The sequence below is a fragment of the Alternaria alternata genome, assembly GCF_001642055.1.
Source record: "Alternaria alternata strain SRC1lrK2f unplaced genomic scaffold CC77scaffold_8, whole genome shotgun sequence".
NCBI classification, from domain to species: domain Eukaryota; kingdom Fungi; phylum Ascomycota; class Dothideomycetes; order Pleosporales; family Pleosporaceae; genus Alternaria; species Alternaria alternata.
In genome coordinates this window covers 673,300-701,111 of record NW_017306197.1, presented here as the reverse complement: position 1 = coordinate 701,111, position 27,812 = coordinate 673,300, and the positions used below count along the sequence as shown (strand labels likewise).

At 51.7% G+C, this 27,812-nt stretch overlaps 10 protein-coding genes across 10 annotated transcripts; 8 read left to right on the top strand and 2 right to left on the bottom strand.

The window, feature by feature from the left end:
* The first annotated feature begins 283 nt into the window (after positions 1-283).
* CC77DRAFT_833006 (protoplast regeneration and killer toxin resistance protein) lies at positions 284-2,738 on the top strand. The gene is made up of 2 exons (XM_018533331.1): positions 284-2,224; positions 2,272-2,738. The coding sequence occupies exons 1-2, from the start codon at positions 439-441 to the stop codon at positions 2,541-2,543; spliced, it is 2,058 nt and encodes a 685-aa protein (XP_018387090.1). The 5' UTR covers positions 284-438; the 3' UTR covers positions 2,544-2,738.
* A 514-nt stretch (positions 2,739-3,252) lies between these two features.
* CC77DRAFT_1049425 (aromatic amino acid aminotransferase 1) lies at positions 3,253-5,715 on the top strand. The gene is made up of 2 exons (XM_018527576.1): positions 3,253-3,964; positions 4,028-5,715. The coding sequence occupies exons 1-2, from the start codon at positions 3,751-3,753 to the stop codon at positions 5,446-5,448; spliced, it is 1,635 nt and encodes a 544-aa protein (XP_018387089.1). The 5' UTR covers positions 3,253-3,750; the 3' UTR covers positions 5,449-5,715.
* A 27-nt stretch (positions 5,716-5,742) lies between these two features.
* Positions 5,743-6,267, bottom strand: CC77DRAFT_933574 (defender against death DAD protein; the record flags this gene model as incomplete). Its single annotated transcript, XM_018534325.1, has 2 exons — positions 5,743-5,931; positions 6,022-6,267. 2 exons carry the CDS (start codon positions 6,265-6,267, stop codon positions 5,743-5,745), a joined length of 435 nt encoding a protein of 144 aa, XP_018387088.1.
* Positions 6,268-6,646: 379 nt separating this feature from the next.
* CC77DRAFT_933537 (hypothetical protein) lies at positions 6,647-7,039 on the top strand (the record flags this gene model as incomplete). The annotated part of the gene is made up of 2 exons (XM_018534320.1): positions 6,647-6,787; positions 6,842-7,039. The coding sequence occupies 2 exons, from the start codon at positions 6,647-6,649 to the stop codon at positions 7,037-7,039; spliced, it is 339 nt and encodes a 112-aa protein (XP_018387087.1).
* Positions 7,040-8,055: 1,016 nt separating this feature from the next.
* Positions 8,056-10,495, top strand: CC77DRAFT_1088641 (hypothetical protein; the record flags this gene model as incomplete). Its single annotated transcript, XM_018529469.1, has 4 exons — positions 8,056-8,104; positions 8,151-8,424; positions 8,473-9,495; positions 9,549-10,495. 4 exons carry the CDS (start codon positions 8,056-8,058, stop codon positions 10,168-10,170), a joined length of 1,968 nt encoding a protein of 655 aa, XP_018387086.1. The 3' UTR covers positions 10,171-10,495.
* CC77DRAFT_832835 (hypothetical protein) lies at positions 10,450-11,299 on the top strand. The gene is made up of 2 exons (XM_018533329.1): positions 10,450-11,108; positions 11,165-11,299. Exons 1-2 carry the CDS (start codon positions 10,728-10,730, stop codon positions 11,195-11,197), a joined length of 414 nt encoding a protein of 137 aa, XP_018387085.1. The 5' UTR covers positions 10,450-10,727; the 3' UTR covers positions 11,198-11,299.
* A 454-nt stretch (positions 11,300-11,753) lies between these two features.
* Positions 11,754-15,373, top strand: CC77DRAFT_833387 (aspartyl-tRNA synthetase). Its single transcript, XM_018533332.1, has one exon. The coding sequence runs from the start codon at positions 12,005-12,007 to the stop codon at positions 15,137-15,139; it is 3,135 nt and encodes a 1,044-aa protein (XP_018387084.1). The 5' UTR covers positions 11,754-12,004; the 3' UTR covers positions 15,140-15,373.
* Positions 15,374-16,084: 711 nt separating this feature from the next.
* On the top strand, positions 16,085-17,657 carry CC77DRAFT_933446 (cytochrome P450; the record flags this gene model as incomplete). The annotated part of the gene is made up of 2 exons (XM_018534319.1): positions 16,085-16,770; positions 16,832-17,657. The coding sequence occupies 2 exons, from the start codon at positions 16,085-16,087 to the stop codon at positions 17,655-17,657; spliced, it is 1,512 nt and encodes a 503-aa protein (XP_018387083.1).
* Positions 17,658-19,934: 2,277 nt separating this feature from the next.
* Positions 19,935-25,073, top strand: CC77DRAFT_1019570 (hypothetical protein). Its single transcript, XM_018524858.1, has 2 exons — positions 19,935-20,829; positions 20,879-25,073. The coding sequence occupies exons 1-2, from the start codon at positions 20,017-20,019 to the stop codon at positions 24,755-24,757; spliced, it is 4,692 nt and encodes a 1,563-aa protein (XP_018387082.1). The 5' UTR covers positions 19,935-20,016; the 3' UTR covers positions 24,758-25,073.
* A 467-nt stretch (positions 25,074-25,540) lies between these two features.
* Positions 25,541-27,301, bottom strand: CC77DRAFT_832476 (hypothetical protein). The gene is made up of 3 exons (XM_018533326.1): positions 26,752-27,301; positions 26,317-26,693; positions 25,541-26,268 (listed from the first exon to the last, which is right to left on the bottom strand). Exons 1-3 carry the CDS (start codon positions 27,119-27,121, stop codon positions 25,627-25,629), a joined length of 1,389 nt encoding a protein of 462 aa, XP_018387081.1. The 5' UTR covers positions 27,122-27,301; the 3' UTR covers positions 25,541-25,626.
* Positions 27,302-27,812: the final 511 nt, after the last annotated feature.

Below are 27,812 nucleotides of genomic sequence, written 5' to 3'. Positions count from 1 at the left end.
ACTGCCCTCGTACCGTGCACTTGCCCTGCATTTTGTATGAACCGAGTCGAGGGTTCATCTAAAAGACTATTCGCACTTTTCGAGGGCAACGTTCAGGGTCCAACTGCCGCCAACCCTTACACTCCGCTTCCAGTGAGTCTAATCCTCATCTGTACCGTAGATCATCATCCCAGGCCCCAGGGTACGCATCCTGCTATGGCCGAGGTTGGCAAACATTTGTTACAACCAGTCGTCACACCGCAACTCAAGTTGCTAACAATTGATTGTAGGAGCAGCAAAGATCCACACAGCAGACGGCTCGTTATCGCATGCGTCGGTTTGCTTGTCACTAAGACTGCACCACCACCTTAGAGCCCCGCCGTTGCAGCGAGTCAGGACTTAGTCGGACATAAGACTGCCACCAGAGATCTAAGGAAGGGGGACGCCATTTTCGAAGCGATGTCCCAGGTTGCTTCGACACCACCATCGAGGGCCTTGCCACCCGTCCCCGCCGACGAAGAAGCCTACGGCGCACATCGTCCTGACTTGAACGCCTCGGGTAGTTTCCAGCATCGCAAACCGCCCACCACGCGACACTCTTCCACACCCTCGTTCAGTATTACCGAGCACAACACCACAGCGGCAGGAGGACGCGATTCGAGACAGTCCGGATCTTCCTTCAACCAAAGTTCCGACGGCCATTCAAGGACCCCGTCGCGAGACATAGAAACACCAGACCTCGAGTATCGGTTCTCCGGAAGCTCAATTCCCCCCGCGCAAGAGATTGCCTTTAGACAGCTGCATATCAGCAACGGATCGTACAGTAGTCGATTCTCACAATTCGCGGAAATGGACGTCGCAAGGGCTCAAGATGAGGCAGACAACATATACACTCCCCAGGAGCAATACCGGCCCGTATCCTACCCGAACCAACCGACCCCGCCGGCTGCTGCACATTCTCCCCGCGAGACCGCACAATCGCCGACGGCTGGGTCGCAGCACTCTTCGAATAACAGTGGGCGCAACAGCTACTTCAACACCCATGCGCAGGAGGGGGAGCTGCAAGTCCCGCGTAGCACAGTGCCTAGACCCAGCTCTGCGTACACCCTGGGCTCGGAACTGAATGCACGAGGTCGTACAGAATCCCCACGCCTTTCAGTGTATGGAACCTCCCCGTCACCTAGCGGATCACCTAATCCTTATGCCCGCCCCATCTCAACCAGCCGCCGTTCTCCCGACGTCAGGCCGGAGTCGTCTTACATCGATCTGACCAATCTACCGTACAACCAGCAAGTCGCCCCTGCAGCCAACTTTGGTAATGCAGCTCTGCGGGGCGCTGTGGGGCAGAATGCTTCCCTGCTCAACCAGAAGAAGACGCTGGAAATGTACAGGGCGAACGTCAAGAAGACAGCGGATACTGCAGTGCAATACGAGTTCGCGCTGTTCATGGTACAAGTAGCCCGCGAGATTCTGGGGTCGGAGAATGACAGTGATGACCACGGCATGAACCCCACAGAATTGCTAAAGGAAGCACGACAGATTCTTGAGAGATTAGCCGCCCGCAGCTATCCGTTTGCACAGTACTACCTTGCAGATGGATATGCGTCAGGTCTGTTCAACAAGGACAAGCCGGATCACGATCGCGCATTTCCACTCTTTGTAGCTGCTAGTAAGCATGGACACGCGGAATCAGGATTCCGTGCCGCACTCTGTTACGAGTTTGGTTGGGGCTGCCGCAAAGACTACGCCAAAGCTGTTCAGTTTTACCGCGCTGCAGCATCGAAGAACCACCCGGGAGCTGCGACACGACTTGGAAAGGCTTGTTTGACAGGCGATATGGGCCTTCAGAACAAGTACAGGGAAGGACTAAAATGGCTCAAGCGAGCTACTGAATCAGCCGACTTTCAATACAACATTGCGCCGTACGAGCTTGGTCTGCTGCACGAGACGGGCTTCGGGGACGACATCTTCAAGGACGAGGTGTACGCAGTACAGCTCTTCACACAATCTGCCGAGTTGGGACATCCGTTGGCTGCTTTGAAGCTAGGCGAAGCTTACGAACATGGCTTGCTACGCTGTCCTAAAGATGCTGCACTCTCCGTTCACTATTACAATTGTGCTGCCCAGGCCGATATTCCCGAAGCCATGATGAACCTATGCGCGTGGTATATGGTCGGTGCCGAACCAGTTCTGGAGAAGGACGAAAATGAGGCGTACGAGTGGGCTAAGAAAGCTGCGGAGCATGGTGAGTCTGTCAACATTCGTAGAGGTTAATCATGCTAATTCTGTCAGGTCTTCCAAAAGCCGAGTATGCCTGTGGATATTTCACAGAAATGGGCATTGGCTGCCGGAGGGATCCTCTAGAAGCAAATGTCTGGTACGTCAAAGCCGCAGACTCTGGCGACGAGCGGGCGAAACAGCGTCTTGCCATTATTCAAGCTGCCGCATCCGGGCAATCACACACTCCAGCAAAAACCAATACCGATAAAGGCAAACTTAAGAAAGAGAAAGTCAGCAAGGAAAAGGATGTCAAAGAAAAAGACGAAAACTGCGTCGTAATGTGAAGAGGGGCGTGTTGTCGATTCTTTCCGTCCATGCTTCTGTTGTATTTTCTCTTATACCCGATTCGCGATCTGTTTTTCCTTCTCTTGCATGTGTATGGGTTGGTGGTTTCCGCCATTCATTAATGGGTATGGCGGTAGTTCTTTTAATATGGGGGGATGTGCATATACGGCGTTTGTGATGCATTACTCTTGCATATCACCGCTCGGGATTTGAGCGTCAAAATCTTTCCGCACTTTTGATGGTAGCATATCGACGGTTTTTGAAGCTTCGTCATAGCATGCAGAATAGAGTTAAATTCTGAGGACAGCTGAGATCAGTGGAAAAACAAAACGGATGATGGTACCAGGTGCCTTGACTATGTGCTATGGTTGTACGAATGACTGTATCTTATGATAGGCCTATATGGTGACAAAACTTGTAGTCGATCGTCATGTATTTATCGTACATTCGTGCTAATGACAAGATTGTTTCTGTCGCCAGATTTAACATTGAGTACCTGTCAGACAAACCCTTCTTTAGCGCAGACTAAAGCTTCTAGAACCGGAGTATGTAAGATCAGATGTATGTTCAGCACGGGTGTCGACGGCTTTGTTGCCATGAACGCATCTCGTGATAACGTAGTTGTCATAAAAGCGCCGATTGGTCAATCCCTGCAGCACCTTACGTAGCTTCAACCTCACAATAGTCCGTTCGTGTCCGCTCTATACGATACTCTCGGTACCTAATTCCCATGGCCCACTCTTTGCAACAATCCGCTTCGACTGCGTTTCAGGCCACATGAAAGGGATCGTGTGCGGCAAACAACGTACAAGCAAAGGGCGTGAATTGTGTAACACGCAGCTGTCTGTATGGCTTTGGCACGTGTTCCTTGTGGAGTCGCACGCTTTGCTTTCCCCAGACCGTGGCTAGCCGCTACCCGAAATGGTAGGCATGATGCAGGTGCACGTTCGCGGCTCCACCTACACGCCTTAGACTACATATGTAGGGCGTATGATAACCGATAGCTGATAGCTTAGTTCGACCGAGTGAAGTTTAAGACTTGGATATCTCGAACAATCAACTTCTATTACACTCAAATAATTCATCAGCTTTCAAGGTCGTTGCTAAGTCCTTGGTAAGCTGCACTAAGGTCTGGAAGACAGGAAACAAAGAAAACATTGGAAAAACGAGGTCCAGATTACGCCCACCATCAATCTATCGTCAAAGATGTCACCGCCTTCAGCTGTCGAAGTGTCAGCAGTTTCAGACACATCTGGAGTTACTATCCCGAACCCGCTGAGTGCGCCAGTTCAGAGCAATGAAATCCATGGAAGGAGGAAGAAGACAACTGCAGCTCAATGGGGCGTAGCGGCGCCATCGGATACTGCAAACTTCAGACTGAAGTCGCATGACCACAAGCCCAAAGCCAAGCAATGGAGCCGTACGTTCTTCACACTTCAAATCAGTCTTCACGATGAGCCAGACACTAACTATGCCTTTCTAGACATCATGAGCCATGAAGCAACGATCCGCAAAGGCAACTCTCTTAAAGAGGCCGCAAAGTATCTCGGCACACCTGGAATCATCTCCCTCGGCGGCGGTTTACCATCCAGCGAGTACTTTCCCTTCGAAGAGCTATCGATCAAAGTGCCCAAGATCGGCCACTTCTCAGAAGCCGAAACTAGGGAATCCGGCGTGACCATCACTGCGGGCAAACATGACCTTGCTGAAAACAAGTCCAATTTTGATATCGCTACTGCGTTCAATTACGGCCAGGGATCTGGTTCAGCACAGCTTCTACGCTTCATGACTGAACACACTGAACTGATACACGATCCGCCGTATCAAGACTGGAAATGCACCATGACAGTTGGAAGCACATCAGCGACTGATATGCTCCTTAGAATGTTCACCAGACCTGGTGACATGATCCTATCAGAAGAGTACACTTTCTCTGCTTTTGTAGAGACCGCGCGACCGTTGGGCGTACGCGTTTGCGGCGTCCCAATCGACAACCAAGGACTTCTCCCCACTGAGATGGACTCGCTCCTCACAAACTGGGACCAAGCTGCTCGAGGGGCGCGGAAGCCCCATCTCTTATACACAGTGCCCACAGGTCAGAACCCTACCGGAGCAACACAAAGTGCAGAGCGCCGGCATGCCCTCTATGCTGTCTGCCAAAAGCACGACATCCACATATTAGAAGACGAACCATACTACTTCCTCCAGATGCAACCCTACACCGGCGCCAACGCCCCTGCCATCCCCCCACCAGCATCCCACGCAGACTTCATCAAATCCCTCGTTCCAAGCTACCTCTCCATCGACACAGACGGCCGCGTAATCCGCATGGACTCGTTCTCCAAGGTCATCGCGCCTGGTTCGCGAATCGGATGGATCACTGCCCCCGCCCAAGTCATAGAACGGTATTCCAAATATGCTGATGTATCGACGCAGAATCCGGCTGGCATGTCCCAACTCATTCTCTTCAAGCTCCTAGATGAACACTGGGGTCACGCCGGGTACCTGGACTGGCTGATCTACATGCGCATGCAATACACACACCGTCGGGACATAATCCTCTCCGCATGCACAAAGTACCTACCCACTGAAGTTATGAGCTGGAAACCACCCATGGCTGGCATGTTCCACTGGATGCAAATTGATTTCAGAAAACATCCCAGTTATCCTGAGAAGAGCATTGAGAGTATTGAGGAGAGTATTTTTATGCGCGTTATTGACCATGGGGCGCTAGTCATGAGGGGCAGCTGGTTCTATGCGGATGCGGAGGAGAAGCATGACACGTTGTTTTTCAGGGCTACGTATGCGGCGGCGCCAGGGGAGAAAATCGAGGAGGGGATCAGGCGATTAGGGGAAGCGGTTAGGGAGGAGTTTGGGTTGGTTGCGTATGCTAGAGATACTTGATGGGTAATTGAGATGGGAATTGACTTCAGTGCTCGTGGTCTTGCATTGACTCGGTGGTAATTGTTTCGGAGTATAGCAGGATGATTCTTTCAGCATACATGTCACTGCTGAAACCAAGGCTGTCCACGCCTCGTCCATATCTCTAGTACTCTTACAGATATTCAATCCCTAGGCTTTCCTTTTATAAACCCTTTAGCCCATTGCGCAACGCCTTGATACCGACAGACAGGCAAGTTCCGCTTCCACTCTGCTTTGTATTGGGACTCTCTTGTAACCCTTCCCTGCGCTTCCCGCTCAGTTAATAAAGTTCACACAGAAGAAGTGCAGTAGCAAGCTGCCAAGGATGAAGTCTGCAAAAGCCCGCTCATGCGATATGTTCTCAAAGTGCACCTTGTTCTCCGAGTTTGTCTGGATGCGCAGAGAGGCTGTGAGGACGAATTGACCGACTGTTGCGCTGAAGCCGGAAAGAAAAGCGTTGAAGGGCTATCGGAGAGTGTTAGCCAACGGTTCTAATTCTGTACCTTTACATGCGTGATGTAGGACGTTGGGAAGCAGGGACAAGAGGCAACGTACAAAGTTTCCAACCAAGACTACATAGAGGAATTGCAGAGCACCGACGATAACGAGAAACGCAAGGAAGGTATCGAGGAGCTTTGTTCGCTGGGGTGTCTTGGAGACGTATTTATCCCATATTCCTTGCGCAATGGCTGCTGCGTCTGTGTTGTTTGCTTTGGCTTTGGTTGATCGTACGGGTGCCGGGGCACTGGTGGTTGTGGAAGGAGCGTCAGCCGAGGCAGTGGTGCGCTGTTTTGGGGCCATTGTCGGGGAGCTTCAACGGTAAACGTCGAGTGGTGGGCGTTCAGGGGATATTGAAGATGACGCGCGGTGGTGATGCCCGTGGTGGATAGCTTGAGGCCACATGTTCGTGGTTGGTCCAAGCTGGGGATTACGAGTCGGCGTCGGTTTCTTCGGGTGTCCGCGAATCCCCGCCGCAAGTGCCATCATTCACTTGGCCCAGCCATCTCCAAGCATTCGACGAGAAACTTCTACTGCTTCAGTTTGTTTTTTCATCCTTCAAATATCGACGCCTTTACCCAGACTTCACTGTATCACTTGAAAAACTACATAGTAGAGTGCAACGTGACAATGGTGAGCAACACCACCAATCGCTGTTATACACGAGTCATGATGTAAATGAATGCATGCTGACTGGACAATCAAGTCTCTAGGAAACATCGCTCTCATCCTTGGTGCTCTTACTGCTGGTGGCGGTATCACCGGTTACGTGAGGACTGGCTCCGTGCCATCAATCGCAGCTGGATGTACTGTTGGACTTCTGGTATGCGCCGACCCTACTACTTATCACTTCTAGCGCGTCTAACATAGACAACAGTATATGCTCGGTGGCTACCGTGTCAACAGCCGCGCAGCCTACGGTGTCGAGTTGGCTCTTCTCGCTTCTGTCATTCTTGCGGGTAGCTCAATTCCTCGCGCGATCAAGTCCGGCAAGCCGCTTCCCATTGGACTGAGCATTCTGGCGACATTCGGTCTGTGGACATTCGGCAATGCGTACATGAACAAACGCGTATGAACTCTGCGAAGCAGCAACCAAAGAGAAGGGAGTGCGTCGTGCTAAGAACCGTATATTATCGTACCATGTCCATAAACAAATCTTAACTGGATGCAAAATGGAATCCCAAGCGCCAATGTTTACTTTGGAACTGCTAACGTTGCACAAACAGAGTCACCAAACAATGCAACCGGCTGTACCCCCAAAATACAGACGTCTTCTAGTGTACCTCGAGTAGCGAGAGTCGGAAAACGCCTGTCAGCGACCTGATGATAACAGTCTACTTTGCCCTAGCCACGTGCGGCTTCCACATGTTGGATATTAAGTTGACGTTGGCGGTCGTTCCATTCTCCAAAAATTCGGACGTTCTAACAGGCTCCCCACAACGCCGTGTCGCTAGGGGCCCCGGGTTATTTGGAAGAATGCAATACCTACCATTTAACGTTGAAGCAACGTCAAGGAAACTCCCCACCAATTTAAGACCCCAGTCCAGCTTCGCGTGTCAACTGCCGTCGTTTGCCTAGGATTTGTCCAGTTTTAGCGCCATTCAGTAGCACCGCATGAACGAATACTGGCTATCGCGAGTATTATTCCGGGTCACAATGCAGTTCAAGCTCATCAAAATTGATAGCGCAGAGTTTCGTCAACCAATTGTACTACATCGGAATAAGATTCTCGACTATCAGCCTACCTTTTCCAGCAGTAAACTCAGGCTGAAACTCGTCCGAATGTTCAAAAGATACATAGCGACCACAGTCATGTATCCCAGTCCGTCATGGATCGCAGCTCCGAGTGCGTTGATTGGCAGTTCAATATGGCTTCTCCAGTCCTTCTCCAACATTTTCATTTAACACATACAAGAAGATTGAAGACAAATTACAGATTGAGAAGATCGAAGTAAGTCCCGGCGTGGCTCGCTGCCTCGTCTATTACCACGATGGATGTTGGATGTGGTTGCATAAAGAGTTGGACAAGGCCTCCTGAGTGGCAGCTACAAACGTCTAGATACGTGCCACCTAGCCACAGAACCCACCATTATGCGTTACACTCAGATTCTTGGCAGTGCTGCTGCACTTGGCGGTTATGGTTAGTGTGGTCTTCAAGTGAACGGACGATACTGACATTGATGAAGCTCTTGCTCAAGAAGGTGAGGCACAGTCTACTGTTGTCTACGATTCAGAAACGAAGATCAGTTATACGTCGTACACGGAGCCAGAAACAGGGATGTCATTTGGTGTTGCTCTTCCAAAGAATGTTACGGACCCGTATGATGCCATCATTAGGATCACCGCACCGATCGCCAGCCAATGGGTCGGTTTCTCATGGGGAGGTACTATGGTCTGGAACCCGTTGAGCGTTGCTTGGCCTAATGGCCAATCTGGGACTATCTCTGCTCGCTTCGCTTTGTATGTCGTATCTCCAAGGTTTACGAGCACGTTACTAACTCAACACAGCAGTATTGGCTTGCCGCAGGGGTACGATGGAGCCGAGCATACATACCTCAAAGGCACAAAAACAAACGCAACGCACTGGACAGTCAATGCGCTATGCAAAGGCTGCACTGGATGGCAAAACAGCGAAGACACAAGATATGCGCTCAACGGTACCAGTACAACAGAGTTCGCCTGGGCTTACGGTGTCTCTTCGGTCGAGGATTCTGCCCGAAACGATTCCGCTTTCAACGTCCACCAGGCCTGGGGGAAATGGATCCACAACCTAGACGCTGCTCGCATCGATGATTTCGATTCTTTGGTCAAGACTAACCTGCTGACGGCGCCTGTAGCCACACCTTCCGCTGCTCCGACCACTGTCGTGACAAGCGTCGTACCGTCTGCGTCTGCGACGTTAAAGCCAGCAGCGCCTGCTGCCATCCCAGCCTCGTGTTCTGGCGCTGGCAACCCTGCATTCCAGGGCAGTCTTGCGGCTGGATGGAAGGCCACAAAGATTGCGGGAGGCTTGACCAGCCCTCGCAGCATTCAATTTGACAGTGCTGGGAATATGTTGGTCGTTCAATCTGGCAAGGGTATCTCGTACCATAAGATGGGCTCAGACGGCTGCATCACTTCCACCAAGATGCTGGTCTCGCAGAACAACCTGAACCATGGTATCGCAATGAGTCCTGACGGCAAGACGCTGTATGCGAGCTCCATGACTCAAGCTTATTCTTGGCCATACGATGCCGCTGCGGGTACACTGGGTACTAGAGCGACTATCGTCACCGGCATGTACAATGGCGGCTCCCATCTGACTCGTACTCTTGCCATTGCGCCACAGAACCCGAACTTGCTGGTGGTCTCCCATGGATCCAACGCAAATATTGACTCTGCTACGTCGGATCCCAAGACTGGCCGCGCCATCATCAAGGTGTTCGACTTGTCAAAGGTCCCTAGCGGAGGGTATAACTATGTGTCTGGCGGATACAACGCTGGATATGGACAACGTAATGACGTAGGAATCTGCTTTGATAAGAACAACATGTAAGCACCACTCATGGTGAAGTATGTGCGTTGAGAACTAATGATCGTAACAGGCTTTGGGGCGTAGAGAACAGCGGCGACGACTTCAAGCGCAACGGAAAAGACATACACCAAGACAACCCCGGCGAGAAGATCCACTATATGGGAGACGTCACCAAACCCAATGAAAACTGGTACGGCTATCCATCCTGCTTTACGGTCTGGAAACCCAGTGACTTCACCGACAAGACATTCAAAGTCGGCGACTTCTTCGTCCAACAACCAAGCACGAGCATGAACGATGACACCTGCGTTCAAAAGGCTACACCTCCCAAGCTGACGTTATTCCCGCACTCCGCACCCATCGATTGCAAGTTCGATGCCGACAGCACCACCATGTACATCACTTACCACGGTAGCTGGAACCGCAATCCCGTTACCGGTTTCAAGCTTGTCGCCGTGCAATTTAAAGTCGGTACTGATGGGAATTATACGCCAGTTGAGCCTTTGACTAGTACTACAGCTGCCAAGGACATCTTCTACAATCCGGCTGTGGAGAAGTGCCAGGGCAATGGACCAAGTTTTAGCTCGGGTTGCTTCAGACCTGCAGGTTTGGCTTGGGATTCCCAGGGAAGGCTGTTCATGACGAGTGATACGAGCAGCAACGGAGAGCTTTGGGTGTTGGGTAAGTCGTAGAAAACGAGGCGTGGCATCAGGTTTGTGGGTGTCCAGTGGGCGTCTCTGGGGAGAAGACGGTTTGTGTATACAATTACCTATACAGAACAACATTACGGTCGTTTCTACTTTCTCATTTTGTGCTCATGTTAGCCGCTATTTTTCCAGACTTCGTATGCTGAAGATGGTATTTGCGAAGCAAAAGAAGCTAGACGGTAAAAGAGAGAGCGCATGTCCTAGCATCAATTTGAAATACGACCTTGTCGTATACGTGAGGAAAGAGAGAGAGTGGCGTCCTGAAAACGAGGGACTGCCAGTACCATCTAAGCGTAGTATGAGTGAGCGTGGCAAGCCATCTGTAGGCTATGACACCATAACAAGACACGTGCGGGACGAAATCTCGCTTGTGGGGACGCCCTTAATTAGGGCGAGATCCTGTTGTTGAACGACTGGACCTGCCGCTCCAAAGCTGTCTAACAGTATAGCTGAGACAACAACCATCGTAGTCCAAGCGTAGGGTGGCACATGAGTTCAAGTAAAAACCCGCTTTCCCTGAATTCCATGTGCCGGCAGAAGTCATGGTGGGGGGAGAAAAGGCGGATATCGGCAGTGGGCTGAGTGATTTGCATGCTGAAATGCGATCTCCAGGAACACAGCGTGCCTGGCAAGAACTTGTTATTGCGCATAACGATCGTCGATGCTGTCGGTTATTCTTGGGTATTCATCTCGCTTTCGCAATGGTTGCCGCCCCCTTTGTGACGCGGCGGCAGAGCAACAGGTTTTTCAGGGAAACATGGTGTTGCAAAGAAATGTCAGGGTCGCTGCAGATAGTTGGTCGTTGGATGTGCACTTCCAAGGCCTGCTCATGCGCATCCGGCAGAATGCCATGCGACTCGCCAAAACCCATCAACCCCATCGGAGCGACTAGGCTCGGTTTCACCCGACACGCCGCCGGAAGGGCAAGTCAAGCATGAGCCAAGAATTCTTCCTTCTACTAATCTTTCACATGTCGTAGTCACCAGCTCCGAGCGGCCGAAGCACGAGCTGAAGCATGACTGATGGCTCTGCGTGTCCCAATCGCCCGCTCTCGATGCTGACAAGTCCCCGGCTTGTGGCTGGAGTGGACTGGTAAGGCCGCCTTGAAGATCTTGGCTCGAAAAGCTTCGCATCTCATTGCCTATACAAGTGCTCGCTCTGCTGCAAAGAGATAGGCGTAGACAGAAGCTTTACCGATTGGGAGAGAGGTGCGGGATGCGTCAGCGAAGACAAAGAGCAGTGCATGCAGCCTGTCTAGCCTGTCAGAATCCACATAGTTATTGCGTCTCTGGCTTGTTGAGCTTTGGCTATGAAAGCAGTTGGAATGGTTGTGGTGATAACAGTGACTGACCCCTCCATGGCCCATGTCTTCTGCGTGCTAACCTCCCCTACAGCCTTCGGCCTCCGCGGGTTCTCAGGGCGTCTCTTACAAGCAGGCAAAGGTCTAGAGCGGATCAATCCCCAAGCATCTACGTCACGGGTGCGCACGGGTGATATCGCGCACTGGCTCGGCGCTAGGAAGGGCTTGAAGTGAAACGCTGCCTTTGCAGTAGCCAAAATACTGGGGGGGTCACGTCATATCCCGTTCACCTTCGCATCGGCAACCACGCCAGAGGCCGTTCCCAGCCACGATATAGTTAGACTCGCGCCTCCTCGGCTTTGCTGGCATATCCATAGCAATTATTTTTTCCCTTGCCCAGAAACACCTTCCACATCCCCCCCTCAGCAAGAGCATTCCCCCGCGTCTGCTTGCCCCCACTCTGCGCTCAGGTAGTCTAACCACGCACAACACGGGCAAAGCTCTCGCACCACCGCCACGATGAGTTCCCTCAAGAAAGCGCTTGAGAAGCTAAAGCCCGGGCACCACGGGTCGTCGGCCTCGGACGATGAGAAGAGCAGCGGCGTCAAGTCTCCCACTTCCGTCAATGGCCGCGCTCAGTCGCCTGCCGCAACGCCGCGCTCTTCCGTCACCCTAGGTCGCTCCCGACCAAGCGGCGAGCACAAACGTGGAGACGTTGCGTCTCCCACCGACAGCAGGACCAGCATCGACCAGCCCCGCGGCTCCCTCAGCGGCATCCTCCACCGCCGCACCGAGAGCCCGAACCGCACTGGCACCAACAAGTCCGGATCCAGCCACCAGCGCTCCGGCTCTCTCTCCACCCACAGCCCCATGCGAGCCGTCAAGGAGAAGCTGCACATTGGTAACGACTCGAGCGACGAAGATGCTCCCCTCAACCGCGAAGGTGAGCCCATGTCTCGTGGCCAACTGCGCAAACACGAGAAGCAGGCACAGCAGGAGGAGCGTCACAAGCAGAACTTGGAGAAGGAACAAGAACTGGAGCGCAGGAGGAAGGAGATGGAGCAACAAGCCCTGGCTGAGTTGACCCCGGAGCAGAGGTCCAAGTACGGTGTCATCCACCCCAACTCCTACTCGGGAGAGTGGAAGCATGAGCCCCGCCACAAGATCCAGGACTTCTCTGCAAAGGATGTCGGCAAGGAGGTTGTCTTCCGTGCCCGTATCCACCACCTCAGGAAGATGAGCTCCAAGTTCGTCTTCTTGATGTTCCGCCAACAGCTCGCTACTATCCAGGGTGTCCTCTTGGAGCACGCCGACATCTCAAAATACATGCTGTACTGGGCTGAGCACTTGGACGCCGAGACCATTGTCCTGGTCAAGGGTATCCTGCAGGAGCCCAAGGCCAAGCAGGGCGAGGTTCTCGGTGCCACCATTCACGACGTCGAGGTTTCCGTCCACGCCCTACATGTCGAGGCTGCCGTCACAGACCACCTTCCCTTCAATGTCAACGAGGCCGAGGTCTCGCAGGCTGAGGTTGATGCTGAGCTAGCACAGGGAGACCATAAGGAAGGCCACACGCGTGTCAAGATTGCAGACCGTACACGCTTGAACAACCGCGTTATTGATTTGAGGACAACAGCATCTCAGGGTATCTTCCGCATTCAGTCCGGTATCTGCAGACTCTTCCGTAATCAGCTCGACTCGGAGGGTTTCATCGAGATCCACACTCCCAAGCTGCAGGGTGGTGCCACTGAGTCGGGTGCCAGCGTGTTCAAGATCGACTACTTCGGTCGTGGCGCGTTCCTTGCACAGAGTCCTCAATTGGCCAAGCAAATGGCCATCTCCGCAGACTTTGGCAAGGTGTACGAGATCGGTGCCGTCTTCCGTGCCGAAAACAGTAACACCTACCGTCATTTGACCGAGTACACTGGTCTCGATCTGGAGATGCAGATTGACGAGCACTACCACGAAGTCCTCCGTGTATTGGACCGCACCTTCAAGGCCATTTTCAAGGGCATCTACGAGCAATACCGTCCTGAGATTGAGGTTATCAAGAAACACTTTCCACACGAAGACCTTGTCTGGCTGGACCAGACACCTATCATTCCCTTCGCTGACGGTGTTCGTATGCTAAACGAGTCTGGCTGGAGGGATGACGATGGCAACGAGCTTGACGTGAACGAGGATCTAGGCACCAGAGATGAGGTGCAACTTGGTCGTGTCATCAAGCAGAAGCTTGGAACCGACTACTACATCCTAGACAAGTTCCCAGCCAATGCGCGCCCATTCTACGCCATGAACGATCCCAACGATCCTACTGTTACCAACTCTTTCGATATCTTCTGCAGAGGCCAGGAGATTCTCAGTGGTGGTCAGCGTATTCACGACTCTAACCTGCTCTTGGAGAAGATGCGTAAGCTCAAGGTTGACCCCGGCTCCATGGAGGAGTACATCCAGGGCTTCCAGTGGGGAGCACCGCCCCACGGTGGTGGTGGTATTGGTCTTGAGCGTATTCTCATGTTGATGATGAACCTCGGAAACATCCGTCATGCTTCTATGTTCCCTCGCGACCCCAAGAGTTTACCGGAGCGGCCAGTCATCAAGCAGCTGCGTCATCCTGAGGCAAGCACTATGCACCCTCCGTGGGAAGGCCAGGATCGTGCTGTTGCCAAGATCGATCTACAGCCTATCGAGAAGCTTATCGCCAACTACGGTGATGCCACAAACACCTCGTGGCTGGAGCCTCGCACAGAGATCTGGCGCGACGAGAACACTGGTGCAGCTGTTGGCTTCGTACCTCAGGATGGTTTCGCCATTACTGTTGGTGACCCTCTTTGCCACGAGTCTCAATATCTCAAGACCATGGCTGGTTACCTCAAGTACATCAAGAAGGAGCGCAACCTCAAGCCGCTCTGGCTTCTTGTAGGATCTGCCACAGAGGAGGTTCTCGCAACCAAGTTCAACTGGCGCACATTCTCTGTTACTGGAGAGCAGCGTGTAGACCCAGTTCACAACCCTGCGGACAAGGACTCTGACGTTCAGCGCAAGATCCGTCACGCAGAGAAGGAGGGTGTCAAGATCAGTGACTACGCTCTCGGCTCACCACCACCGGCAGATGTCAAGCAGAAGGTTGATGCCCGTGTATCAGACTGGTTGAACAACCGCAAGGGCAAGCAGGTCCATCTGACCAACATTCACCCATGGCAGGATGAGGAGCATCGTCAATATCACATTGCCTACACGCCTGATGGTACCATCGCTGCGTTCGTCGCAATGGCCCAACTCTCACCTGATCATGGCTGGCAGGTCAAGTACTCGCTCGATTTCCCCGGCGCACCGGGTGGTTCGATTGAGTACATCGTCACGCATGCTCTCAAGCAAGTCGCCGCCAGTGGTGCGACCAGCGTCACCTTTGGTGGTGGTGCTAGCTCGAAGTTCAGTCCGGGACACAACGTCAAGGGCACTCGTGTCAAGGTGCTCAGCCGCGCATACCACGCCATCGCGACCGAGCTCAAGCTCACAAACAAGACTGAGTTCCGTGAGAAGCTAGGTGCAGTCGATGACCCAAGCTACATCTGTTACCCACCCCATGGGCTGGGCCCTATGGCGGTCAAGGCCATCTTGAACTTCTTCTCAGACGATGATGACAACAACTAAGTAACGTGTTGGTGGATGATATACACGCTAGGATAACGATACATTGATGGATGGTCGAAGGCATGATACCACAAGGCGTTTTGCTGTACGAGTAGGCGGTACCTTTTACCTGTCTGACTCTTTTGATGGGACATTTGTAGCGGGAGGACGTTAAGGTAGATAGCGTTGTTTCTTAATGTAATACCCCCATGAAAATGTTTTGTCTTCTCGATCAATGTGAGATATGCTTATGAATATGTGGATAGTTTTGTGGTTAGATTTGGGTTGCTAAGATGCTAAATTAAGCATGACCGCGGGATATCTGTCTGACCATCCTCGGCGCATTTTCACTCTTTTCCGACGTGACACCGCATCAGGCACACACGGCAGAGACATCGGTAACGACGAGGTTCCACCATCTAACATCTCACAACCGTCTTCTCACGCCGAAACAGAGGTATCGAACATTCAACGCACAACTCTCGGACAATGATCCACCTCATCGGCTACGGTGCTGCTTGGCGTCGCCTTCCCGATGACGATGGCTTCGTCGCGGGGAACCTTCGGCGCACTAGAGGAAGGCGGGGTCAAGCGCCAGAGCGTTCCGGCTTGGAGACCTTCGGACCTTCGACACGGCTAGGTGGAATGGTTTTTGGAGGCGTGCGATTGGTCAATTAGGAGATTTTGCTGATGGAGTCGAGATGGTTCTGACGTCTGCTTGTCTCGTGTTGGCGTGGGGAAACATAGCGCACGTGTGAACCCTGGGCGTAGAGAAACACTGGCATGGGACTATAAGAGGGCTATGTCTAAACGTTGAAGAGGAGGTTAGAGGCGAGTCATTCCACCCATTGTACGAGATTCGACGAAGTACGCTGGGCTCGGTGCTACTGCGAAAGTGGTTCTACACGGATAAAGAGCTCAGGTCCTCTTCCTTTCTTTCTTCCGGCTCTCTCACGATCACCTAAGATGTCTTTAACAACGCTCCTGTTGACGCCCTATTCGATCCTCCTCCTCCCGGTCATCTTCTACATCCTGCCTTACCTCCGTAACTGGCAGATCCGCGACATCCCAGCTCCATTTCCAGCGGCCTGGACAAACCTCTGGCTCTTATACCAATGTCGGCGCGGGAAACGTTATCTCGCTGTTCATGAAGCACACAAGAAATACGGAAAACTCGTTCGCCTTCAACCACATCATGTCAGTATTGCGGATGCGGACGCTATTCCTCAGATCTACGGTCATGGCAACGGGTTCCTAAAGAGCGAGTACTATGACGCCTTTGTGTCGATCAGGCGTGGTTTGTTCAACACGAGGGATCGTGCGGAACATACGAGAAAGAGAAAGACGGTGTCTCACACCTTTTCTGCCAAGAGTGTGTTGCAGTTTGAGCAGTATATTCATCATAACCTTGAAGAGCTGCAGAAGCAGTGGGATCGAAGGGCGGAAAGCGCTGAAAAGAAGGGAGAATGGTATCATATGGATGCGCTCCACTGGTTCAACTACCTGGCTTTCGACGTTATTGGAGACTTGGCGTTTGGGGAACCATTCGGTATGCTGGCCAAGGGCAAGGATGAGGCAGAGGTTAGCAAGGCGGGGCAAATCACATATGCTCCCGCTATCGAAGTATTGAACCGAAGAGGAGAAGTCAGTGGGTATGTCTAGATCATGCCCTGCAATCCTACATATCCGATCCTAGTGACTAACAACATTTAGAACCATCGGATGTTTCCCTGCCATCAAGCCCTACGCGAAACACCTCCCAGACCCCTTCTTTAGTCAAGGTATGAAGGCCATCGAAGACCTCGCCGGCATAGCAATCGCCCGCGTAAATGCACGTCTCGAGAAACCATCTGATCGTGTCGACCTCTTGGCCCGCCTGATGGAAGGTCGCGACGAAAGCGGCCAGAAACTCGGCCGCGAAGAACTCACAGCCGAAGCCCTAACCCAACTTATCGCTGGCTCAGACACCACGTCCAACACCTCCTGTGCCCTTCTCTACCACTGTCTCCAGCACCCAGATGTCGTCCGTAAGCTACAAAAGGAACTAGACGACGCCTTGCCAGATGCAGATGCCGTACCAAGCTACGCCCAGGTCAAAGATCTACCCTACCTAGACGCCGTCATAAAAGAGACAATGCGTATCCACAGCACATCTTCCCTCGGTCTTCCTCGCCTTATTCCTCCTGGCCCTGGTATAATGCTCCTAGGCCACCACTTTCCCCAAGGAACCGTCCTTTCCGTTCCCGCATACACCATTCACCACTCCACAGAGATCTGGGGCGAAGATGCCGATGTGTTTCGACCTGAGCGCTGGGAGAATGTCACGGAAAAACAAAAGGCGGCTTTTATCCCGTTCAGCTACGGGCCGAGGGCTTGTGTGGGGAGGAATGTTGCGGAGATGGAGTTGGCGCTTATTGTAGGGACGGTGTTTAGGAGGTATGAGTTTGAGATTCGACAGGGGGAGTTGGAGACTAGGGAGGGATTTTTGAGGAAGCCGCTGGGGTTGGAAGTTGGGATGAAGAGGAGGAGGTTTGATTAAGGAAACGTGTTTACGAAGATGAGTAGATGGGAGGGGGTGGTATGTGATGAAGATCTCAAGAAAGTATAGCGATAGCGTTGTCTTGAACGCATTAAGAGAACATACGAATATGGTACATATTTGCAATTAGTCAATTCAATACAAAAAAGACATTCACAACAACTGGCTAAAACCGATGTTTGTCCAGACTCAAACATGCACCAAAGTATAATATGTAACTGAAATGTAACAAAGGGGGTATAGCAACTTCCCTGAAACTTGTATATCAGAGAAATCGTCAATAAAGAAGTCCTCGCTACCTGCACAGCGTCACGTTGGCCATCATCCTGTGGGTCTGTGCGATAGTCTTCTTATCCTTCGGCCTGCCGTCATCAGATTTCTCGTCCCTTTGGCACTTATCAATTCGGCTGCTGTCGGTGATAGGACAAGTGGAGCATATACCAGGTAGAGGTTGTATGTCTGGATGCTGTTCGTACGTGGGATGCTGTTTACAGCCACAGTCGCTATATTGATAAAAGGTCCAGCAGTATCTTGAAGGTGTATACTCAAGTTCTACGTGACCGCAACCGCTAGCATATCGGACCCATATGATGCATCGTGGCGGTGGGTGTGCTGGAGGAGGAATATTGTGCGGTACTGAGCCCGGCTGTACTGACATGGTAAGGGAGTTCGATGCTGGAGACTGACAATTCACAAATCCGAATCGTTGGCTTCTTTGACTCATTCTTGTACTCCACTCTTACCATTGTGGGTGATGTATGATCCTTCACGAAGCTGCAGTCAAAGGACAGGCTATGAAGATTTATCGAGAAGAGTCGATGGAAGCGAGAGTATGAGTACAAAATGAGTGTGCATATCAACACAGGCATGTGAAGATCACCAAATCCCTAGAACCATACGCCAAACCCCTCAGCCTGATGATTTGGATCCCCGTCTACTTTCCATTCATACCCTCTGTAATATTCATTACGATCCCTCATAGGCATCTTCCCGCTTCGGTGCCGGTGGCTTGAAGTTCAAAGTGTTTGGTTTGTGGGCTTCGCAAATCCCTTCTACACGATCACGAGTGGGATGAGGCTTGATATCACTTTTTTCGGGACTTGCGGGATAGCTGCAGTTACCTTTCTCTTTATACTTCCAACATTTTATGATGAGATCGTATACGACGGCGTGATAGTTCCAGCCTTGCCACTGTTGTATATAGAGTGTACATCTCTCCTGCCGAATACCATCGTAGTCGTCAGCCAGAGAGTCGAAGGGATTATCAGTCAACATCTTCGATCGTGGAATCTATGGAGTTTGAATCGTGTTCTTGGAGACTTCGATGACGAGATTTGTGTGTTGAGAGGCGACGGGTAGTAGATGCAATCACCGCAGGTACGACGTAGAGTCTTAGTATGTAAGACTATTTGGGTTGTGTTGTTTAGAGAGACATCATGGTATCGTTCTTTAAGCTTCTATACCCTCTCATAGAGTCATCACTAATAAACGAGTCTTCGAAGAGCCGCAGTCAGAGGACGGGTAGGAGCATCTCCTGAGTCCAGCTACTGTGATATTGCTCCTGTGATACTTAATGTGTCAAAAAGTATGACTCTCTAGAGGGTAAGAAACGGCGGGACACGAAACTAGTTTGTCCGTACTATTGGTGTATGACTCTGCTATAACGAACTTGACTGAATGTAACAAAAGCATTGTACCCGCTGACTCGCGCGTCTATCTGAGAATCGCATTGTTGCTCGGTATTGATCTATATTCAGATTAGAGATGCAGTTGCGTAGTGGGAGGTGCAAGGAGAGCGGAATTGAGAAAGACGTTTGAAATGGCCGGAGTCAGATTAGAGATGTAGTTGCGTAGTGTGGTGTGCAAGGAGACTTCACTGGTCTGAAAGAGAATGAGCCAGCTTTAGGGACACATATCGATGAAGGTTAGTAGACGTAGCTATAGTAGCATTCGGCTCATTCTAGTCTTGTAGACTGGAATCGTCTGGATGTTTGTATTGATCACTGCTTTCTGGATCGTGTGTTGCGAGATCGTGGGGGTCTTCTTAAGTGGCTGTTGACGAGGGTATACTGGAGTTATTCACGTTTCACTGTAGCTGGAGACACGCTGAGGTTCGTTGGTTGCTCATGTATTTCACATCCTCAGTCTGTGAAGTGGGTCGCAGTGACGTTTAGTGAAGCGCGGAACCAGGCGCCCCAGTTTTAGCCGCACGGGCCAACGCTTAGCGTAGCGGCCATTGTCGCGAACTCCCGGACATCTACGCGTATCGCAGTCAAAGGCTCAGTCAACACCCGCCACAAACCTTGACCGCAACCCACCCGCCGTAATCTCGGAAGCAGGATCGCCTGCGTCGCCTAACATGGCGCCCAACGAGCTCGCCGACGTAGCGGACGACGCCTCGTCGGGCGGCTCTTTCACCCTGTTGAAGCAGCAGCTCGAGCTCGACTTCAGTTTTGCACCGCGCCGCGTCAAAGGCCTTACTACACTCGACATACAGCCCGACCAAGCGCAACTGCGGGATATTACACTGAACTGCCGCCAACTGAGGCCGACGAGCATCAAGATCGAGGGAGAGAGGGCCGCCTTTAGCTACTCGAACCTTCACCAGCGCCTGACGCTATATCCCGGCACCGGCCTCGAGCAATACCACTATGCAAAAGAGCGGATAGCGCGACATACACAGGGCGGGGAAGATGAGCTGGTTATTGCTGTGCCTGAAAAAGTCAAGATTCGGGAAGTGAAGCCTTCGGAGGCTGGTATGACCGACGACGCCCCGGGCACCTTTTATGCGCCGCTGAAGCTGGAGATTGAATACGAACTGGACGATTTCCGGGACGCGCTACAATTTGTCGGACTGGAGGATGGAGATGCACGGTACCCGCATGCCTACACGCGCAACTCGTCCTTTCCTGGTTCAGCATCGTGCCTGTTTCCGTGCATAGACGACGGTGAAACGCGCTGTCTATTCGATGTTTCGATTCGTTACCCACGAACGCTGGGGGATGCGCTTAGCAAAACTCCAGATACCAATACGAATGCGCAACCACAAAGAGAGGGTGCCGAAAAGGCTGATAGTGTTATGCTGGACGCGGATGACGACCAAGTGGACTTGTCCGAGGAAGAGAAGGCCATGGAGATGCAAGTCATCTGTTCTGGTACACTGACAGACGATGTGAGTGTTCATGTACAGTACCAGATGTGTTTTTTGCTAACATACAAAGATTCTCGATCCCGCCGACTCTACTCGAAAGACAGCCAGCTTCTCCTGCGATACACTTGTTCTTCCACAACATATCGGCTTCGTAATCGGCCCCTTCGAACATGTCGATCTCTCAGAGTACCGTGACACACTTGACGACGAGCGCTTGGGAGAGAATGCCATCAAAGTCCATGCCTTCTGTATGCCAGGCAAGGAAAACGAGGTCCGGAACAGCGCCATGATGCTAGCTCGAGCGCTCGATACCTTCACCGAGCGCTTCCAGAGTTATGCATTCGGCAACTCTTACAAGCTCGCATTTGTCGATGATTTGGAGTGGGATACTGCGCATACAGCCTCGTTCTCCATCTGCAGCTCTCGTTTGCTGTTTCCGGAGACGGTATGGGAACCGCTGGAACACACAACTAGGGTGCTGGTACATGCAGTAGCCAGCCAATGGATAGGCGTCGATGTTATTGCACACAATCCTGAAGATCATTGGATCATCGTTGGTGGTTCATGGTTCATGGCTGAGCTCTATCTCCGAGAGTTGTTCGGTCGCAACGATTGGCGTTTCCGGCAAAAGCTAATGGTTGACAAGGTCATCCAGATGGACCGGAAGCGCCCTTCGCTACAGCAACTTGGATACATCTTGCAGCTGGATCCGGGCGAGGTTGAGTTTATGGAGCTGAAATCGCTCATGGTACTCTCCATCCTCCACAACCGCCTGGTAAAACAAAGTGGAAAGAACGGTGTTGACAGGTGTTTGTACCGGATGCTGTTCAATGCTCGCCAGGGCAAGTATCCTAATGGCGCGATTGCTTCGGACGACTTCTTCGACATTTGCGAGAAGGTTGGGCATCAAAAGCTGGAGTCCTTTTTCCAGCAATGGATCGTGGGATCTGGATGTCCGACTTTCCACTGCGTACCTTCATTTAACAAGAAGAAGCAAGTGGTACAGCTTACTATCAAGCAGCTCCAGGCTGATTCATCGATAACAAATATCGAAAACGGTCTCGCCGCGGACGACTTCATGCGCGAAGCAAAGGAGAAGTCTCGGGACTTGCGCTCCGCGACAGGATATCCTACCTTTGTTGGCCCAATGACCATTCGAATTCACGAAGCTGATGGCACACCCTATGAACATATTGTCGATATCAATTCGAACAACGTCAAAGTGGAGATCCCGTACAACACAAAATACAAGCGTCTGAAGAGGAATCGACTGAACAAAGAGCGTATGGCTGCAGCAGCAGGCCTTGATGCCTCAGGTGAAACACAAGAAGACGTCACCTTTTACATGCTCGGAGATCTCTTTACGTCTCCTCAAGAACACAATGAGTGGCGACTAGATGATTGGCCACCGGAAGATGAGGCCAAACAAGAGGGCGAGGCTTACGAGTGGATTCGTATTGATGCGGATTTTGAGTGGATATGTCGGACCAACATCGAGGACATGCCATCATACATGTACGTCTCGCAGCTGCAACAAGATAAGGATGTCGTTGCACAAGCAGAGTCGATACAGTTCCTCGCGAATAAGGAAGGTCATAAACTAATCTCGACTTTCTTGGTGAAGACCCTGATGGACAATCGATACTTCCACGGCATACGAACCATGGCTGCTATGGTCCTGGCTCAGAGTGCGTTGAAGCGGACCGAGTGGGTTGGTCTCTTCCATCTGAAGAAAGCTTTCCGCGAGCTTTTTTGCTTGCCCAACTCGCCCATGACTCGGTCAAACGACTTCTCTGATCGTAGCATGTACCTGATTCAATGCGCTATACCTAGAGCTATTGCTAAGATCAAGGGCGAAGATGGGAGATCTCCATTAGAGGCAAAGCGCTTTCTGCTCGACCTGGTGCGGTACAACGACAACCGTGGAAACGATTACAGCGACGATCACTACATCTCTACGTTGATGCGGTGTCTTGCGGAGACGCTCACGAAGACCACCGCAAGTTCCGAGCTCAGCCACGAGGAATGGGCTCAAGAGCAGGATTTCACAAGCAAAGCCATTGGGGAGCTTACCCGACATCAGAGGCTTGATGAGTGGATCCCTACCTATCAAAACGTTTACACAACTACGGCTCTCGATTGTGCACTGAAGTTGGTCATGAGCCGCGTTACCCCGTTCAAGCCGACCGAATTTCTCCAGTATGCCCAGCTAGGCAACGCAGACAACGTACGCCTGAAGGCTTGGGAATGCTTAATTCGGCTAGGCATGTTTCGGAAAGATACAATGTTAAGGTTTCTTATGCATGAGATCCGGTCCGATCCCTCGCCGTACTTCAGGAAGCAACTGCTACGGATCTTCGGCATCGCTATCGGACAGGTTGCTACTGGAGATGTTTGGGCACCAGAGAAGACTGTTGAAACCTCAGCAGATACGCTCATGATCGAAAACGAAGCCAGCAATGCTGAACGTGCATCGGCTCTCGCTCGACAGAACCTTAACGGGGCTCTGAGAGGATTGAAGAGCGACTTGCAAGGTAACATCACCCTTCGAATGGTACTGGAGGAAGCCTTGAAGTCAAGAGCACTGTCAACAAGCGACATGTCTGAGCTTTTGGACATTTGCGACATGATCTTTGATAACCAGAAGGTCAACAAGCTGCCTATCAAATTGGCTCTTCCACGCTATTGGAAGGTGGAACATGTTGGAAAGGGACTGTTGCGCTTTAGACACAATAGCAGGTTCCGAGCCGTAAAGATGCCACCTCGGGAACAAGTGGAGGAAGGGATAAGGAAGATGCGAGAGGCAAAAGCGGGCTTTTCGGCTCTTCCAATACCTCCGCCTCAGCCCCAGCCTCAACCTCTACCTCAACCCCTACCTGTACTTCAGCCCGTGCGAGACGCAACTGCTCCAGCTTCGAAACTGCCAGGATTGCCGAAGCTGTCGCTCAAGATTGGCGGCAAGAAAAAGTCTGCCACATCTCCACCGTCTACGGCTGGAACTCCGCAGGCCTATTCGAGGAGTCAATCTGTCGTGTTTTCGCCCACCGTCTATAATTCGCCATCTCCAGCACCCATGTCAAAGCCAGCATCTCCAGCGCCAGCAGCAAATGAAACAATAGCAGTAGCACCGCGGCCGCCGCCTGCTGCTGCTGCTGCCCCGCCTCAGATAGATTCGCGTTCGTCGACCCCAGAGGTGCCACTGATGCAACCTTCAAAGAAGATTGCAACTCCAGCAGCAACCCCCAAGCCAGCAACTCCAGCACCTGCTCCCGTTCAAGCTCCGAAACCTCCAACTCCGGCACCCTCCGCTCCTGCCCCAGTTATCAAGACTCCGGTTCCACCGCCCAAGGTCCCTACTCCAGCTCCTGCGTCGGCCCAAGCGAAGCCAACTCCGAAGCCAACTCCGAAGCCAACACCGGCGGTCATCAAGGTACCGAAGCCTATGTCGACGACTCCCACCATTCAATCTCCAGTCCCTCTGCCAGCTCCCAAGCTTAAGATTAGGACCAAAACCGCATCTGGCTCCACCGTACCATCAAGACCTTCCAGTGCCGCTCCTTCGCCGCGCCCGAGTGCAGCTCCATCACCTCGACCCAGCAACGTTCCTCCTCCATCACGTCCTGCTGTTTCCACTCCATCATCATCTATAGCAAGGCCAGTGATCAAGCAGAAGAGAAGCAAAATCGTCAAGCTACGCCTTCCTTCTAAGCTTCTCTCAGGCTTCACCCCGGGAGAGAGCAAGAAACGCAAACTGATCTCTGGAAACGGGGATGATGATAGACCGTCTAAGCGTCAGAGTCTCGAAACAAGTAGTATGTTGAATGGTAAAGGATCTGGTAAGAGCGGACTCGTTACTGTGGAAAAAGGTAGTAGTGGTAGTGAAAAGCCAAGGTTACTTCTTAAGATGAAGGTGGGAAAGAGCAAGCTACCTGTTGAGCGGAAGCTGTGAAAGGGAAGCTGACCGAGTGCGGTCTCAGGAAGGAGAGTAACGATGAGAACTAAGGGTAACATGCATTTTCAAGGTGTTTAACGGATGGGCATCTCTTCCTCTTCCAGCGAACGAAAAAGGATTTGGGAAAATGGAGGATTAAGACAGCTGCATGATGCGATTAGGACTACAGCATTCAGCGATGGCGTTTTCATGTTTTTCATTCTTTTTCATAGTGGATGGGACGTTAGGTGGATATACCCCCAGTTTTCTGAAACTAACGAACCTCATCTACCTGCTGGATTCGTATGGTTAGACCGGCTAGAGTAAGAATGTATAATTCACTATTAGAACTGGTTTGCCATGGTGAAATGTAAATTATCGATAGGTATTGATATTGAAAAGGCCGCCCCCGAAATCCGCGGCGTTGGTACGCCATAGCAAAGGGTATCTACCATTACACGCCCGGAATTTATACATGGAAATAAAAGTGTAGCTTAAGCCGAGATTATCGTGCTCGCCAAAGCAGTCGCTTCATGGATCGTACACCAGATTGGAAGACGGATTCGCTGATGGATGCTGGAGCAGGTGTCTTAAGTGTAGCGATTGTAGGCACCTCTTCCGTAGGTTCAGACTTGGTCGTCACTGTCGCGTCCTCGGCAGATTCGGAAGCCGTTGTTGCTGTAGTAGTCGCCACCACCACCGCACTCGTATCCATGTCTTGTACAGCATCTGGATGAGAGCCCTCCTTGCCAGTCTCTGTTTTGAGACGCTGTGTATGTAGTGAAGTAGCTTTTTTGATCGACCTGTAAGAAGCGCGTTTCCTCTTCTTTCCTAAGGATCCGAGGGGACGACCTCTCTTCCTTGGTCCTAGGTAAGGAATTTAGTTGTTAGTCGGACGAGGATGGTTCAGCAGTCTCACCCTTTGACTCAGTATCAGCTGTTGGCGCATCTTTGACCTCAACTTCTTGATCGTCGTCTGCGTCACTGATGACTGAGTCTGCGTCACCATCCCGGGTTGACGTTTGGCCAACACCAGATGCCTTAGTAGGAGTGGTGATGTCTCTGACGTCTACATCATCGCTGGCTTGAGCGACTGGAGTCGAAGTCACAGGCTTTTCTGATGTATCTTCCCCAGCCTTCTCTGATGTATCTTCCCCAGCATTCTCTGATGTATCTTCTCCAGCCTTCTCAATTATCTCGCCGCACATGAGACACGATATGTCTACATCCCACTTCCGTTTGGTCTTTCCTTCATGCTTCTCCATGATTGTGAGGCGAGTCTTGCTGCCTCCCTTGATCTTTGCCTCGAAGGTGTGTGTGGCTTCGCTCTGGCTCGATGCGAGTTCGCCCTTGCTGGGCCGACCTCGTTTCTTTGGTTTTGGTGGGGACGCCACTTGTTTTGCGCTCAGGTCTTGGAGCGCTCGCTCTTTCAGGCAGCCTGCGTGAAGCCATTCTGAACAATGTGGACACTGGACAAGAAGCTCGTCCGGATTGCTGGGCTGCTTGTCGATACAATAGGTGTTCAGTTTCTGTGGCATAATTAGTGTGAGATAAACAGTTGCAACGAGAGTGCTTACGCTTAAACGATTGGTCTTCTTTGTGATATCGTAGCTTTGACGGAAGAACAGCTGGTCTGCCAGAAGTGCCATGCTGTCTGGGTCGTCGTTCCAATGTGCCACCTCTGCAGAAGATTCTACTGTGACGGCTTCTATTATGTCCATGTGGTTGCTGATTATCAGCTCGGCTCTGCCATGGTACGGTTGCCGGCCACCCGGTAGATCCTCCGGTCGGTATGCCCAAAACACTCTGAGGTAGACATGAGAGGCGTCTCCGGCGCGTACCTCAAGCACCTTGGCGAGCCAGTGCTGGATTGAGTCTGGTCCCTCCTCTACGTGATCCTGTTCGCTTTTTCTCACAAAGACCATCTGGCCAACTTGGAATTCTTCACCGTTTACTGAAACGCTCGTGTTAGCGTGATTAGACTTAGGATGTATCACAAGTTTGGGACTCACTAGTAAACTTGCGATAGCGGTTTGTACTCTCCCAGTATCGTGCAGGTGAGATCTTGACATGGAGGTCGCCCAGTGGAGCTCCTTGGAATGGATTTGGCTGTACGATGTCTGCGTCCAAAGGCATAAGGTGACCAGGGTATTTGTGGTGCTCCCAACTATTTGCACTGCGCTTTTCTTGTGTAGTTGAAGCTTTGCCTGGCTTCTTTCGTGCCTTGGTGTCGACACCTATGACTTTGAAGCCAGGAAAGTTGTCTACCGTCGACCAGTCAATCTTTCGTTTCTTCGCGGCGGGGTCTGTCGCATCGCTGGCTGGGGGAGTAGACCCAGTATGCGCGGACTTCTCATCTACGACTTTACGTTTGCGCGCCATCGTGAGCGATTGATGATGGAGGTTTGGCGTTTCCGAATCGGTGGAGTGATTGTCGTGCGTTGTGGTTGGGAGCGTTGGAGCTTTGGCGCACAGTCAGAGCGGGTACCACCAACACTCTGGCAGGAACAACAAGACTTGAGCGAAGGTACGTTGAAGAAGCGGACGGCTGCAAGCGTTGGTGAGTTCGTGTATTGGTTTCAGAATTCGATTTGTAGAATCAAAATGAGATGCGCGAACACCGCACTTGAGACGCGTTCGAAGTGGAGTAAACGACCCAACGCGTTGTCAGCTGCCGAAGCAGTGACGGTACCGCAGGCATGGGAGCGCTAGTCCCGAAGTATGACATCACGTGTGTCTTGAATGCCAGCCATTTGCATAGGCAGGATCTATCACTCCATCTTGTACGAATGCAAATGCAAAGGCAAGGCAAGGCAAGGCCATGTTCATCAGAACAAGGCCCGTCTTGATGAGCCCTCAGACCTAGAGAGGCATTGCGACGGCTTCACACGTCGTTACCGCCGATATGTAGTCGCCGGAGTAAAACAAAGCATCGACCGCCGGTACACGACTATAGAGTTCAGCCTTGATTTGCGTGACGCCACCATTGACGATCACATTCGTCACTCAATCGGTGATTTATATCGAAACCAACGTCGCTGTCTGAAACGGGCATAGTGATGCAGCATACAAG

What these genes read in the sequence shown, in the direction of transcription:
- CC77DRAFT_833006 (XM_018533331.1), top strand. Translation starts at nt 439, where the DNA reads ATGTCCCAGGTTGCTTCGACACCACCATCGAGGGCCTTGCCACCCGTC. An exon ending in TAAGAAAGCTGCGGAGCATG is followed by an intron (nt 2,225 to 2,271) that starts GTGAGTCTGTCA and finishes TAATTCTGTCAG; the next exon opens with GTCTTCCAAAAGCCGAGTAT.
- CC77DRAFT_1049425 (XM_018527576.1), top strand. Translation starts at nt 3,751, where the DNA reads ATGTCACCGCCTTCAGCTGTCGAAGTGTCAGCAGTTTCAGACACATCT. An exon ending in CAAAGCCAAGCAATGGAGCC is followed by an intron (nt 3,965 to 4,027) that starts GTACGTTCTTCA and finishes ATGCCTTTCTAG; the next exon opens with ACATCATGAGCCATGAAGCA.
- CC77DRAFT_832835 (XM_018533329.1), top strand. Translation starts at nt 10,728, where the DNA reads ATGGTGGGGGGAGAAAAGGCGGATATCGGCAGTGGGCTGAGTGATTTG. An exon ending in CCCGACACGCCGCCGGAAGG is followed by an intron (nt 11,109 to 11,164) that starts GCAAGTCAAGCA and finishes CACATGTCGTAG; the next exon opens with TCACCAGCTCCGAGCGGCCG.
- CC77DRAFT_833387 (XM_018533332.1), top strand. Translation starts at nt 12,005, where the DNA reads ATGAGTTCCCTCAAGAAAGCGCTTGAGAAGCTAAAGCCCGGGCACCAC.
- CC77DRAFT_1019570 (XM_018524858.1), top strand. Translation starts at nt 20,017, where the DNA reads ATGGCGCCCAACGAGCTCGCCGACGTAGCGGACGACGCCTCGTCGGGC. An exon ending in CTGGTACACTGACAGACGAT is followed by an intron (nt 20,830 to 20,878) that starts GTGAGTGTTCAT and finishes TAACATACAAAG; the next exon opens with ATTCTCGATCCCGCCGACTC.
- CC77DRAFT_832476 (XM_018533326.1), bottom strand. Translation starts at nt 27,121, where the DNA reads ATGGCGCGCAAACGTAAAGTCGTAGATGAGAAGTCCGCGCATACTGGG. An exon ending in CCGCTATCGCAAGTTTACTA is followed by an intron (nt 26,694 to 26,751) that starts GTGAGTCCCAAA and finishes CGAGCGTTTCAG; the next exon opens with TAAACGGTGAAGAATTCCAA. An exon ending in AGAAGACCAATCGTTTAAGC is followed by an intron (nt 26,269 to 26,316) that starts GTAAGCACTCTC and finishes ATTATGCCACAG; the next exon opens with AAACTGAACACCTATTGTAT.